This window comes from Malaya genurostris, chromosome 3 (genome assembly GCF_030247185.1).
Source record: "Malaya genurostris strain Urasoe2022 chromosome 3, Malgen_1.1, whole genome shotgun sequence".
In the NCBI taxonomy this organism is placed as follows: Eukaryota; Metazoa; Arthropoda; class Insecta; order Diptera; family Culicidae; genus Malaya; species Malaya genurostris.
The window spans coordinates 128,596,159-128,608,681 of record NC_080572.1 but is presented as its reverse complement, the minus strand read 5'-3'; the positions used below and the strand labels follow the sequence as shown (position 1 = coordinate 128,608,681).

General features: G+C 37.4%; 1 protein-coding gene across 1 annotated transcript in view; it reads right to left on the bottom strand.

The window, feature by feature from the left end:
• The window catches only part of LOC131439577 (tubulin-specific chaperone cofactor E-like protein), a 66,403-nt gene that overhangs the window by 37,874 nt on the left and 16,006 nt on the right, over positions 1-12,523 (bottom strand). Inside the window, exon 2 of the mRNA XM_058610751.1 lies at positions 1,537-1,653. Within this exon, the coding sequence (XP_058466734.1) occupies positions 1,537-1,649 (113 nt within the window). The 5' untranslated portion in view covers positions 1,650-1,653. The remainder of the gene's footprint in view (positions 1-1,536; positions 1,654-12,523) is intronic.

Genomic DNA, 12,523 nt, shown 5'->3' with positions numbered 1-12,523 from the left:
ATCAAATTCAAATTTTTCATTGCTGATACTTTCAGCTAAGCGGATGTTCGGACAGGCGACGTATTGGACCCGAATGAATCTACCTAAATTTGTGTCAAATGTTAGCTCAACGAAAAAAATAATTTAATAGAGACTATTTGATTGGCAGTCATTATCAAACCAACTTTTCTTACCGAATAACGTTTCTACAATCTCTTACGGTAATTATCAAAACTCGCAGATTTCGTCCATGTTGACCGACTACTAAAATTGGTCGTGTGACGATGTTATTACAAAATTTGAAAACTTAAGAACTAAAGGTCCATTTCCTTCAAAATTACAACGACTTCGCACAAAACACTGAGGCACACATAGACAGTGTTTATTTTCTAAAATTATGTTGAGTGGCCAGGTCGCGCGAGCAGCTCAACATAAACTGGACGAAATGTAAAATCAATTTGAAAATGGGTATGTGCACGTAGCATAAATTCGTTTTTCTTCCCTTGAAATTATCAAAATCCGTACGGCTACCTAGCCAAAATCTGTTTCGTCTGAGACGTCAGTTTAGACTTAAATTTATTAACGATCACGGGGGAGTTTAGAAAACACCGTGATTGAAAACGATCCTACAGCTTGATGACCACTCTGAGTATTTGATCAGCCAGATAACCAGTTAAATATTTATAGGATCAATGTATATTTTAATAAATATGCAAAGCCACAGTTAATTTCAGAGTAATGTTAAAAAGTGATTTAGAATATTTCGACCATTGATCATTTATGGAACGAGAAATGCCAAGACCTCAACTATATAGCTAACTTTCAAATTGAATTGACAATAATCCAAAGTCATCGAGGGGTCGTGTTTAATTGTATTTACATGAAAACAACATGATTTTATTTTTGCTTTCATGCGTCATGAGTTGTGTTGTGAAAAAGCTCAATTTAATAATTCGAACTGCTACTGAATGAATGTTGTCCAAACTGTTCTTTTGCAGATTAATGTCTTAATCAATCATCTAATATGCTAAAACCATTAGTTAGAGAAAAATATGTCACCTTTGATCAGTGCATTGGCAAGGGTAAAATGAGAGTTGGTGCATTCGTTTTGAATTTTCGCGTCGCTATAGCAGCAGTATTGTACATTTGTCGATTTTTTTGTAACATTGTGACATTTCTTAGAGCAATTGTAAAGATATTGTATTTGTTTCGATCGCAATTCGTAAATTGGAAGTCCAGAAAATCGCAAAATAACTTGGCGAGTCTACTAATAAAATGACTAATGGTACCGTAACCCTATTTCATATTATTTTCACACAAATGATGTTCATCGCATTCCCATTGAGCATAGTTTTATTCAAAAGTCAACATAAATAATTTTTAATTTCAATAAACACTTAGAGACATATACGAGCGAGACGGAACGGTTAACAAAACAAAATACGAAACAATGATATAATCACCCATTAATTCAATTATTAATATAACAATAGGTAAGCGTGACATGGTATCGTCGCTAGAAAAAACGCATTGAATTTTGCATATTATATTTCTTACCTTAATCTGGCTGGCAATTTCGGTACGAAAATAGATACCAACGCTTCATCTGATTTATCTTTCTGGTCACCTAGACCATATTTCGCGTCCAGAGCTTCTAGTAAAGTTGGCATTATGCTGCAATTAGAATTAAAGAAAAAATAATAGGTGGTCAGCATTTTGTTTACTGGCTTTTCTATTTCAATGACCTTTCCTTTTTTCGTTTGTTTTGTTTGTTTCATATTTGGTCAAGGTAAGCTTATCCGATCGAAATCACTTCGGTCCAACAAAACCTAGTTCACCAGCCTGTCAATTATATCATTACACTATCTATAACTAGCGAAATGAAAAAGCAAGTCGAAAAAAAACTCGAAGATAGAAGCTGTGGAAACATGTACAAATAGTTTATAAACGCAATGGTTTGACCATGACAACGTAAAATGTATCGACGGAAAGTCTCTCTGTCTAACCGGATAAAGTTGCAAAATTGAGCTCGAAAAACTGCACGCAGCAGTGAATCGTACCAATATTTCTCAATAAAAAATGTAAACGGTACAGACTGTATTCGTAACAAGGTCGAGATTTCAACGCGATTAATTATACACTTGTTGGTGAGGCATTTGCAAACCTTCAGTCATCTTCGTGAAGTTTTTAATTTTATTAAACCGTATAATATTGAATTTATTATTATAACATAATGTGATAATATAATATCATAACATAGAAAATTTGGACGTATTTTCGATGTGGGAGAAAATAAGAAGGAGGGGATTGGAGAGTAGGGGGGGGGGGTATTAGTAAAATAGAATTATATAAATTTCAAACGCACAACGAGTATAAGCACAAACGTTCACTAATTTTTGTTTCAAAATTTCAATGCATTTACGGTTCAAATTTAACTGCTAGGCGGAATTGGCAGTTCAATTTGAACTGCTTTAAGAACCTTTGAGCCGAAGGCGAAAGGCGAAGAAAACGAAATTAAATATGTTTTTTTCGCACAATCCGGTTACTTTTTTCATCCCCTTTTTTGAGCAGGAAATGTACTTCACCCGGTTACCAGTCAATCATTGCGTTGTGCGTCTGTATCGTATCGGTATTTTGCCATCCTACCCGCAGTAAAGCACATTATCAACACTGATCAGCATGGCTTTGTCAGAAAACGATCAACAACGACTAATATGATGAGCTACGTTTCTATACTGATTGACAAACTCGAAAAACGACTACAAGTTGATGCGTTGTACGTTGATTTCTCTAAAGCTTTCGATTGTGTACCCCATCTGCTCGCAATAGAAAAATTGAGACGTGGTGGTTTCCCCGACTGGCTGACAGATTGGATTTTTTCGTATCTCACAAATCGCATAGCCTCAGTTCGTGTAGGATCTATTCTTTCTGATCCTTTCAAAATTACATCAGGTGTTCCCCAAGGAAGCCATCTAGGTCCACTACTCTTCGTATTGTTCGTGAATGACCTATGTAGAGAATTATCGTCGCCTAAAGTAATGCATGCAGACGATCTCAAAGTGTATCGCATCATTACTAGCCTTGTGGATTGCTGTGCCTTACAAATGGACGTTGAAAAAATTATTGACTGGTGTGACAGAAACGGTATGAGTATAAACATAAAAAAATGCAGTGCAATTACTTTCTCACGATCGCAATCTCCGATCGTATTTGAATACTCTATGATGGCTGTTCCAGTTCAACGCGTTTCTGCTGTCAAAGATTTGGGCATCGTCCTTGATCGTAAGCTTCGTTTCACCGGACAATTATCTCTAGTTACGGCAAAGGCTTACGCAGTTTTGGGACTTATCAAACGCAACACCAGAGGCTTTGATGATGTGTATTGCCTAAAGACAGTTTACGTCGCTTTAGTATACAGTATTTTGGAATACGGAGTAATAATCTAGGCACCCTACCACAACGTCCACATCGATCGAATCGAACGAGTTCAAAAATGTTTCATTCGATTTGCACTACGGCGACTTCCATGGCAAAACCGTCTTCAATTACCTAGCTACGAAAATCGCTGCCCTCTGATTAATCTTCCTACACTACAAAACAGACGAATTTTCCTTCAGCGACTGTTTATCTTCGACTTGCTTTCAAATAACATCGACTGCCCAGCGCTTTTGGAGAGATTGCATTTTAATATTCCTGGAAGATCATTGCGGAGAACAGACTTTCTTCGACGATCAGTCCATCGCACACAGTACGGTCAAAACAATCCTATGGATGTTTGTTGTCATCGCTTCAGTAGTGTTTATCCTTTATTTGATTTTACAATGAACAAAAACGCATTTAAAATTAAAATATTTATGTTAGGTTAATGATAGTAGTTGTATAGTAATAGTATGTGCGATAATTTTATTTTAATCGAAGACAAATTTAAATAAATAAATAAATAAACTGCTTCTGTGTTTCAATGTCTTCGTTAGTGAAACTTCGAAGAATTTCGAATTGTATCCGCTTCGGTACTGGCCCTGCTTTCCTATATAGTCATCTACGTTTGAAACGGTATATACTATTATTACTTTTATTACCTAGGAATGATTGGTCTACTAAAGCTAACTTTTCTAATCTTCTCTGATTGTTTCTATCTTTGTCGATTTATTTTTTTTTGTTTGTATTTTTTGCATCCGCACAGCAGGATATAAACGATGATTGATGAGTGAGTTGGGCACTAGTATGGAACTAACTGATAGCAACGAATGTCAGAGTACCAAGCATTCTACAACGCAATCTAAGAAAGAGCTATATTCAACATGCAATCAAACTACTAGGTGTGCAGACCTTGATCGATGCTGCCCACGCTATTTGCGGCTCCCAGAGATAACAAAAAAGGGCATGATTTCATTTCCCTTGATAAGCCAAAGGACAGGGGAAACAGATATATATATATATATATATATATATATATATATATATATATATATATATATATATATATATATATTATATATATATATATATATATATATATATATATATATATATATATATATATATATATATATATATATATAATACATGTTGCAATCTCTGCATACAGAAATACCACCACTCATAGGAGATTTGATTAGCATATTTCAGTTCTTCCAACGATCAGTGCCATATGCCGAGGACAATGAGCAGTTTTATGGTCCTTTGAGAAATATATTGAGTATTTTAATAATCGTAGTTTAGTGCTGAGAGTGATGGAGTTAGATTAAGAGAGTAATAAGGTATTGTGAAAAGGGAAACTACAAAGTATTCTACAATACACAACATTGCTGTATGTATTACATGTATTTCGTATAGAAATACTAGGTGTTGTTTGGTGAAATGGTCCATGTGAACCGTACTATTCCAGAAACACACATCTCACACTTTCAGTTAGAAGATGACATTTGTGTCAAAGTTAAAGAAATTCAAACCTCCTCGATCTGAGACTGTATTTACACCTGTCCGAATCAGTTTCGTCATCATTGCAATATGTCATAGCATCAGTGCCGGCACTGAACCGAATCGGAAAGGTTAGAAAATTCCTTCACGGTTCAGAATATGTCAATATACTTTTATTACTTATAGCAATAGTCCTCCTTTTCGAATGAAATTCACCAGCTCTGGACGAATGTGATATATTAATATTCACCCCAACTGCATAAAGTTATTCCAAATTGGCTACCAATTCCAGGTATAAGACATTTGACTGCTTTCATCACAATGTCGAAAAACAAATACCAGGCCAAAGTTTGTTTTGGTTTCTCCAGTTCGCGTAGCAACAAAGTAGTTTGCCGTTTCTAATCGAATATGTTCATGTAAAAAGCTCCAATTTAAACAATTCGCGCGTAAAATCTATTCGTAACAGCCCAATAATTTGTTGGTCGTGTTCCCAGTGTCGACAATCGTTTAGTCTACACGATTCAACGGATGAAATTCTGCAGTTAATCCTCCAACGCACCACCTCAGCTGTTGGTTAGTTGGCGACTTAATGAGTTCTATGCAAGTTTTTTGCCGTATGTACTCAAATGCTTGAGCCATACCCAACAGCACCACCAGCACTAACTTTTAGCCATTGTCAGTCATCTCCAACACGATTACCAACGCACCAGTACCACAAAATAACACCAGATTGCATATCTCCTGTCCAACACCCGCAACAAGCGAATCTATGCTGATTCCTTCCACCGCCAACCCAACTTCTACACATTCACCAAATAATAGCATTCTTTCTGCTACTACCTTCACTTTCACCAACAACACCAGTTCTACAGTAATGAATCAAGCTTCTATCGTCATGCCAACCTTGTCAGTACCACCTACATCTATTCCTGCTGCTAGGACTTACAAGGATTGTACTACACTCTTCAAACACTGGGCCACTACGTATCATGCCATCAATGATCTACACAGCACCACCGCACCGCAATCTACTACAAGCTCATCACGCTCTCTGTCGGTAGCCAGAAGCAACAGTACCAGGCAAGCCAACATTGAAATTATCTCTAATGTCTCGTACGAAACATATAATCAGTTTCTCTTTCATTCAAAACAATTGAGATCAAGTAACGTTTCTCCTCGAGTACCAAATGCCAATTCCAGAAGTACTCCATTCAATAACCAAACATTATCATTATTAGTAGCTCCAACATAGGTATCCGTTCCCGTAAATACCGAAAATTGGTACTATCTTACAAACTTCCTGCCTAGTGAATCCGAAGACAGTATTATCAGTTACATCCAAACACGTACTAATTGCAACCGTGAATCTATAAAGTGTAGAAACTCACTCAAGAAAATCGAAACCAAGAACAACCGCTCTCTTTCATCTCATTCAAACTGAATGTTCCTGCCTTCCTGGAGCAGCAAATTACTATATCTGATTTCTGGCCACAGGGTGTTACGATCACTCCTTTTTGGAACGCAATTGCTGAAGGAACTTAGCAAGACCGTGTACAAGTCAGCCTGCACGTCTCACACCGAGCTTGAATCGTCTCCTTCGTATTCAAGACATTCGCAAGAAGAATTTTCAAATTTAATCATCACGATCGTTTGTAACAGCTTCACTTCCGTCCGTCTGATTTGCAACCAATGGTACCAGTGAAACAAACTCTAACATCGTTAGTTTAAATTTCTATTATCAGAATGTTGGTTGGCTCTCTCTCTCTGTCTGATTACTATCTTGCTTGTTCTGACGGTGCATATGACGGCGACGACAGCGTACGAGAGTAAAAAATAGTCCTACCATAACAAAACTTTCTTAATTATAATTAATAATAATTTTCAGAAAAGATTCATGTAGCCTTGAAAAAGATTGAAGCCTATAGGGGGTGGTAGGGTCAAACCATGAAAAAAAATCATAATTTTTGTGAATTTTTTTCAGAATCATCGTTCAGCAAAATAAATTCAAACGTTTTGCATGATAAAAAGCATCATTCGAACAACATTTTGTAATTTTTTCGTGGAAAAATATTGAGAAAGAAGTTGGTGAAGATGAATTTTTGAGGACGCTTCTTAAAAATCATGATTTGCGGTGTCCACTGTTTCTCAGCGCAGATTAATCAGAAGTGAACAAATCAAAGCGGCATAGTTGGAGTAGAAGTTTTTCTAGACCCCAACGTATCTGTTTAATTTTTTTTTAATTTTTAGTGATTGAAAACTACGATTTTTCACCAAAAAAAATCGCCATATTGTATTGTAAAACCTCTCCAAACTAACAACGAAAAGGAAAATGTTGTTGGTTGGGGTCTAGTTTTTTATATGTAGAAAGTGTGTCAAAAATTTGAAAAAATTGCTGCAGTAGTTTTTGAATGACGATAGACACGAACCTTCAAATCCTGCTGTCGAGAAAAGCGCGTCCAAAGCTTTTTGTCTATAAAATCAATGGAAACAATTTATTACTCCGGGGAGCCCGTAGGGTCTACATTTTTAAAAAATCAATTTTTTTCTTCTATAATTTATTATGATGAAACATTTCAAGAATGTTTTGTCAAGTTTTTAAGTCAATCGAAGCAGAAATTCTGTGTGCAAAGCCCTTATTTCTTCGCAGTATGAGATAAGCAAAGATGATTCCTATAACTTGCGTTATGTTTTTTGCACTAACTTTTCTCGGAGATGGGTGATCCGATTTTCACAAGCTTAGATTCAAATGAAAGGGTTTGTGGTCCCATACAAAATTTCTGAATATTATTTGGATCTGACTTCCGGTTCCGGAGTTATGGGGTAAAATGGACAAAAAATTAAAATACGTGTTATAATTTTTCTCATAGATGGCGCGACCGACTTTCACAAACTTATATTCAAATGAACGGTCCTGTTTTCCCACACGTTATTCCTGAATTTTACCTGGATCCGATTTCCGGATTCGGAAATATTGGGTAAAGTATGTTAAAATTTTATACCCTCACTGAAAAGGGCGAAAAACCATAAAAAAAATTCTAAATCGACCCCAAATTCTCTCCAAGTGATAGTTTTTATCAGTAGACGGTCAAATAAACCGATTTCGGTTATTCTTTTAAGAATCGAAGAAAATAATTTTGAAGAATACCACAGTATTATATATGATAGTATGACTGATATGAGAAAGGCATCATTACACCACTAGGTGGATTAAAACAGATTTTTTCACAGATGACACATTACTGACAGCAGGTGAAAAATTCACATTTCATTTCGCTTGCATTTGGTGTCCAAACAAGCAAATCACTCTAATATGTTTCAGACAAAGATAAACTCAAGATTACGAAGTCCCATATTAATTAAAGAAAAACACTTGTTCGGTAATCGTGAACCCGAGATCTCAGTCATAGTATACTTTTAGTAGCCTCTTGTTAAAAAGCGTCGATAAACATAGAAATGCGTCTCAAAAATATCATGGTTACGCTACAAAACCAAAAGAAAATAAACAAAAGTTTGCAAGTTTCGCGTAAAATTTGTTTGGATCTGATTGCTTATAAAGCAAATTGAATTTTATCAATATTACTAAGGGATTCATCAAAGAAACTTTTCTTTGAATATTAAATTGAAATAAAAAAGTTTGTTTGGGCATACCTTTCGACTACTATTTCTGGTACTTCCGAAAACGGGAACTGGGAGCCAGCATAGCTGAAATCGGTTCGTTTGGTCAGCAAACGAACCTAACAGCATAACCTATAAATTAAACCTATAGTTTTGGATCAAATTTAAAAGAATTTTTACGTTTTTGCATTATCGCTCTGTATATCAGGTTACAATTGCATACACTACGCTGTTTATCCGGAACAGGAAGCCGGATCTGGATAAAACTCTACATCAATTTATGGAAACATAGAACTTAGAACAATTTATGGAAACATAGGCACTGCTCGCCGATGATGACGCAAATAGGTGAATAATTTGTTGCTAATTAGTTACGGTTATTTTGAATTTGTTGCTCAATTTTTTTAAAATATTTTAGAGTGCTTCGCTAAGTTCATATGAATTGAGCGAAGCCCCGCTCCCAAATATGCTTCAAAACAAATCGAAGCCCAGTAAATAATTTGTTGCTAATTAGTTACGGTAATTTTGAATTTGTTGCTCATTTTTTTAATTTTTTTTGAGTACTTCACTAAGTTTATATGAAGTTAACATATCCCCTCTCCAAAATATGCTTCAAAACAAATCGAAGCACATTGAATGATTTGTTGCTAAATACGAAAATTTCATAAATACGTTTATTTCATAGGCAATATAATAAGTTTTTCTTCGCCGTGGCATCCACAATACATAGTACTTTAAACCTAATACATTTCGAATATCATATTAGTATGTTGGAATTCATTAGTTAATCTAAACACTGGGCTTCGATTTGTTTGAAGCATATTTGGAGCTTCATATGAACTTAGCGAACTACTCAAAAAAATAAAAAAAATTGAGCAATAAATTCAAAATTACCGTAACTAATTAGCAACAAATTATTCACCTATACGCTTAATCATCGGCGAGAGGTGCCTCGCTAAGTTCATGCTCATGTTTTTGTTTAAATCTAAGTTTGCGAAGATCAGTTAGGCCGTTTCTGAGTAATTTCTGAACTATTTTTGATAATTTTATTTATATAGTGGCGCCATTAGTGGTTAATAAAGGAAATAATTTTATTATAGCTTTGCGCTGTTGCCATTTGTTAACACTGAACAAAATAGTCAAAAACCTGTTTTAATCTACCTAGCGGTGTAATGATGCCTTTCTTATACCAATTATATTTTCATATATAATACTGTGGTATTTAAAATATTTCTCTTCGATTCTTTAAATAAACTAAAGAGATTGTTTGTGCATTAACTAGTATAACCTACAGAATGAAACAATTCTCTGATCGGTTCGGACATCCATGAGAAAACTAAGTTAGTTCCACTATTGTAGGACCAAGAGACCTTTCATTTGAATCTAAGTTTGTCAAAATCCGTTCAACCATATCCGAGAATCACCCATACACAGACATTGCTCAGCTCGACGAACTGAGTCGAATGGTATATGACACTTAGCCCTGCGGGCCAATTTTTAACAGGCGATTTTCAAGTGATTACATAACCTCTCTATACATTCGTAACCGAATGTTCGAAGTGAGCACACGCGTTTTTTTAACAATCGGCATCGGTAAGACGAAGGTGCCTATCACAGCAGAGGCTGTAGTATAGGCATTAAATAAAAGTGATAAAAAGTAGCATCCCCGCAAGTGAGTTCTGTCTGTGCACCGGTTTTGTATCGGTATCGACAGTAGACGCTATTGTGCTATCCTCGGGCAGCAGTTATTTCTATTGTTTGCTACCCGCATCGCAGCAGCCAAATCCTGAGTCAAGGTTACGCTGAAGCACAACGAAGGAGTGAAGGAGCAACTCACCTAACAGCTTACCGTGACATACTGTTAAGTATTTTCTCAAACTTTTTCTTTCAACTTTTACTATTCATATATTTTCTTTTCATTTTATTTCTTTCTTTCTCATTTCAAGTGCGGGAGACTTCTTTACTCCCGCACTTTAAATATGAATATTGATGACAGTGGGGGTGTCTCGGAGGAGGGCGAAGCTGAACGAATGAACGAAGAACATTTAGAGGCTGAGTTTGCTTCCGAGATGCCATCTACCCCTCCTATACCATCTCCCCCTCCGATACCATCTCCCCCTCCGATACCATCTCCCTCTCCGATGCCATCTCCCTCTCCGATGCCTCCATCTCCCTCTAAGATATTGCCTGCTCGCCAAAAAGTTTACCAAGACGATGGCTCGGGGGGTCCGTGGGTGGTATACTTCCGGCCCAAATTAAAGTCTCTCAGAGTTTTAAATATTGCTTGGGACCTGGAAAAACATTACTCGGCAATAAAAACAATAGATAAGGTTTCGCCAAACAAGTTACGCGTTGTTGTGTCCGGCCTGAAGCAAGCAAACGAGATTGCTACCAGCGAGTTGTTCACGAAGGAGTACCGCGTGTACGTCCCGTCTCATGTGGTGGAGATCGACGGTGTGGTCCGTGACGAAAGTCTGACAATCGAAGATCTGATGAAGGACGGGGTAGGCCGTTTCAAAAACCCCGACCTTCAACCAGTGAAAATTTTGGAGTGCAAGCAATTGCACTCCAAATCGATAGATGATAAATTTTACCAATCGGACTCATTTCGCGTGACTTTTGCCGGATCTGCACTTCCAAATTATTTGGTAGTGAGTGGAGTTCGTCTACCTGTTCGGCTGTATGTACCGCGGGTAATGCATTGTACAAGCTGCAAACAGCTAGGTCATACGGCAACCTATTGTTGCAACAAACTGCGATGCGGCAAATGCGGAGAGGCCCATGAGGACGATCTCTGCAGAAGAGCAGTGGAAAAGTGTTGCTACTGCGGGGAGAATCCTCATGATCTTTCGGTGTGCCCTACGTACATACAGCGTGCGGAGAAATTGAAGCGATCCGTGAAAGAACGTTCCAAACGTTCTTATGCGGAAATCTTAAAAAGAACCACTCCATCGACCCCTGAGAACCCGTTTGCAATCTTGCCAGTTGAAGAGGATACCTCTGACGACCCAGGCGAAGGACCTTCCTACACACAGGTTGAAGGAAGCAGGAAAAGACAAAATCTGGCTTCTCCCAAGCTTCCTCGTAAAGGCCTCAGACTGTCCTCTTCGTCACAAAAGAACCAAACGGAAACAAAAAGTGCTGACTCTAAACCGAAGCAAACACCTCCTGGGTTCAAAAAACTTAGGGATGATAAGGAGTACCCAGCACTTCCTGGGGCATCAAAAAACCCGAATGACTCCAAAGCACAACCAGAAAATCCAACAAACGCTGGATTATTGAAATTTTCTGATATCGTGGACTGGATATTAACAGCCTTCAATATTACTGATCCTCTGCAAAGCTTCCTAACTGCTCTACTGCCAACAGTAAGGACATTTTTAAAACAGTTGACTGAACAATGGCCCCTCCTTGCAGCGATCGTATCGTTTGATGGATAATTTACCACTGAGAATCGAAGATATGATCATTGTGCTTCAGTGGAATTGCAGAAGTATCATCCCAAAACTTGATTCTTTCAAACACTTAATACATACTCATAATTGCGATGTATTCTCCTTGAGTGAAACTTGGCTTACTTCTAACATCAACCTCGACTTCCATAATTTTAACATAATCCGCCTGGGCCGAGAAGACTCTTATGGAGGGGTACTTTTAGGGATTAAAAAGTGCTATTCATTTTATCGTATTAACCTCCCCTCGACACCGGGAATTGAAGTTGTTGCTTGCCAAATTAATATTAAAGGCAAAGATCTATGTATAGCTTCTATCTACATTCCTCCCAGAGTCTCGATAGGGCATCGTCGGCTTGCAGACATCATAGAACTTCTTCCTTCGCCGCGGCTGGTTTTAGGGGACTTTAACTCGCATGGTACAGGATGGGGCTGCTTATATGATGATAATCGTTCTTCGTTAATCCAAGATCTGTGTGACAACTTCAATTTGACAATTCTAAACACGGGAGAAATGACACGGAACCCTAGACCGCCAGCACAACCAAGTGCGCTGG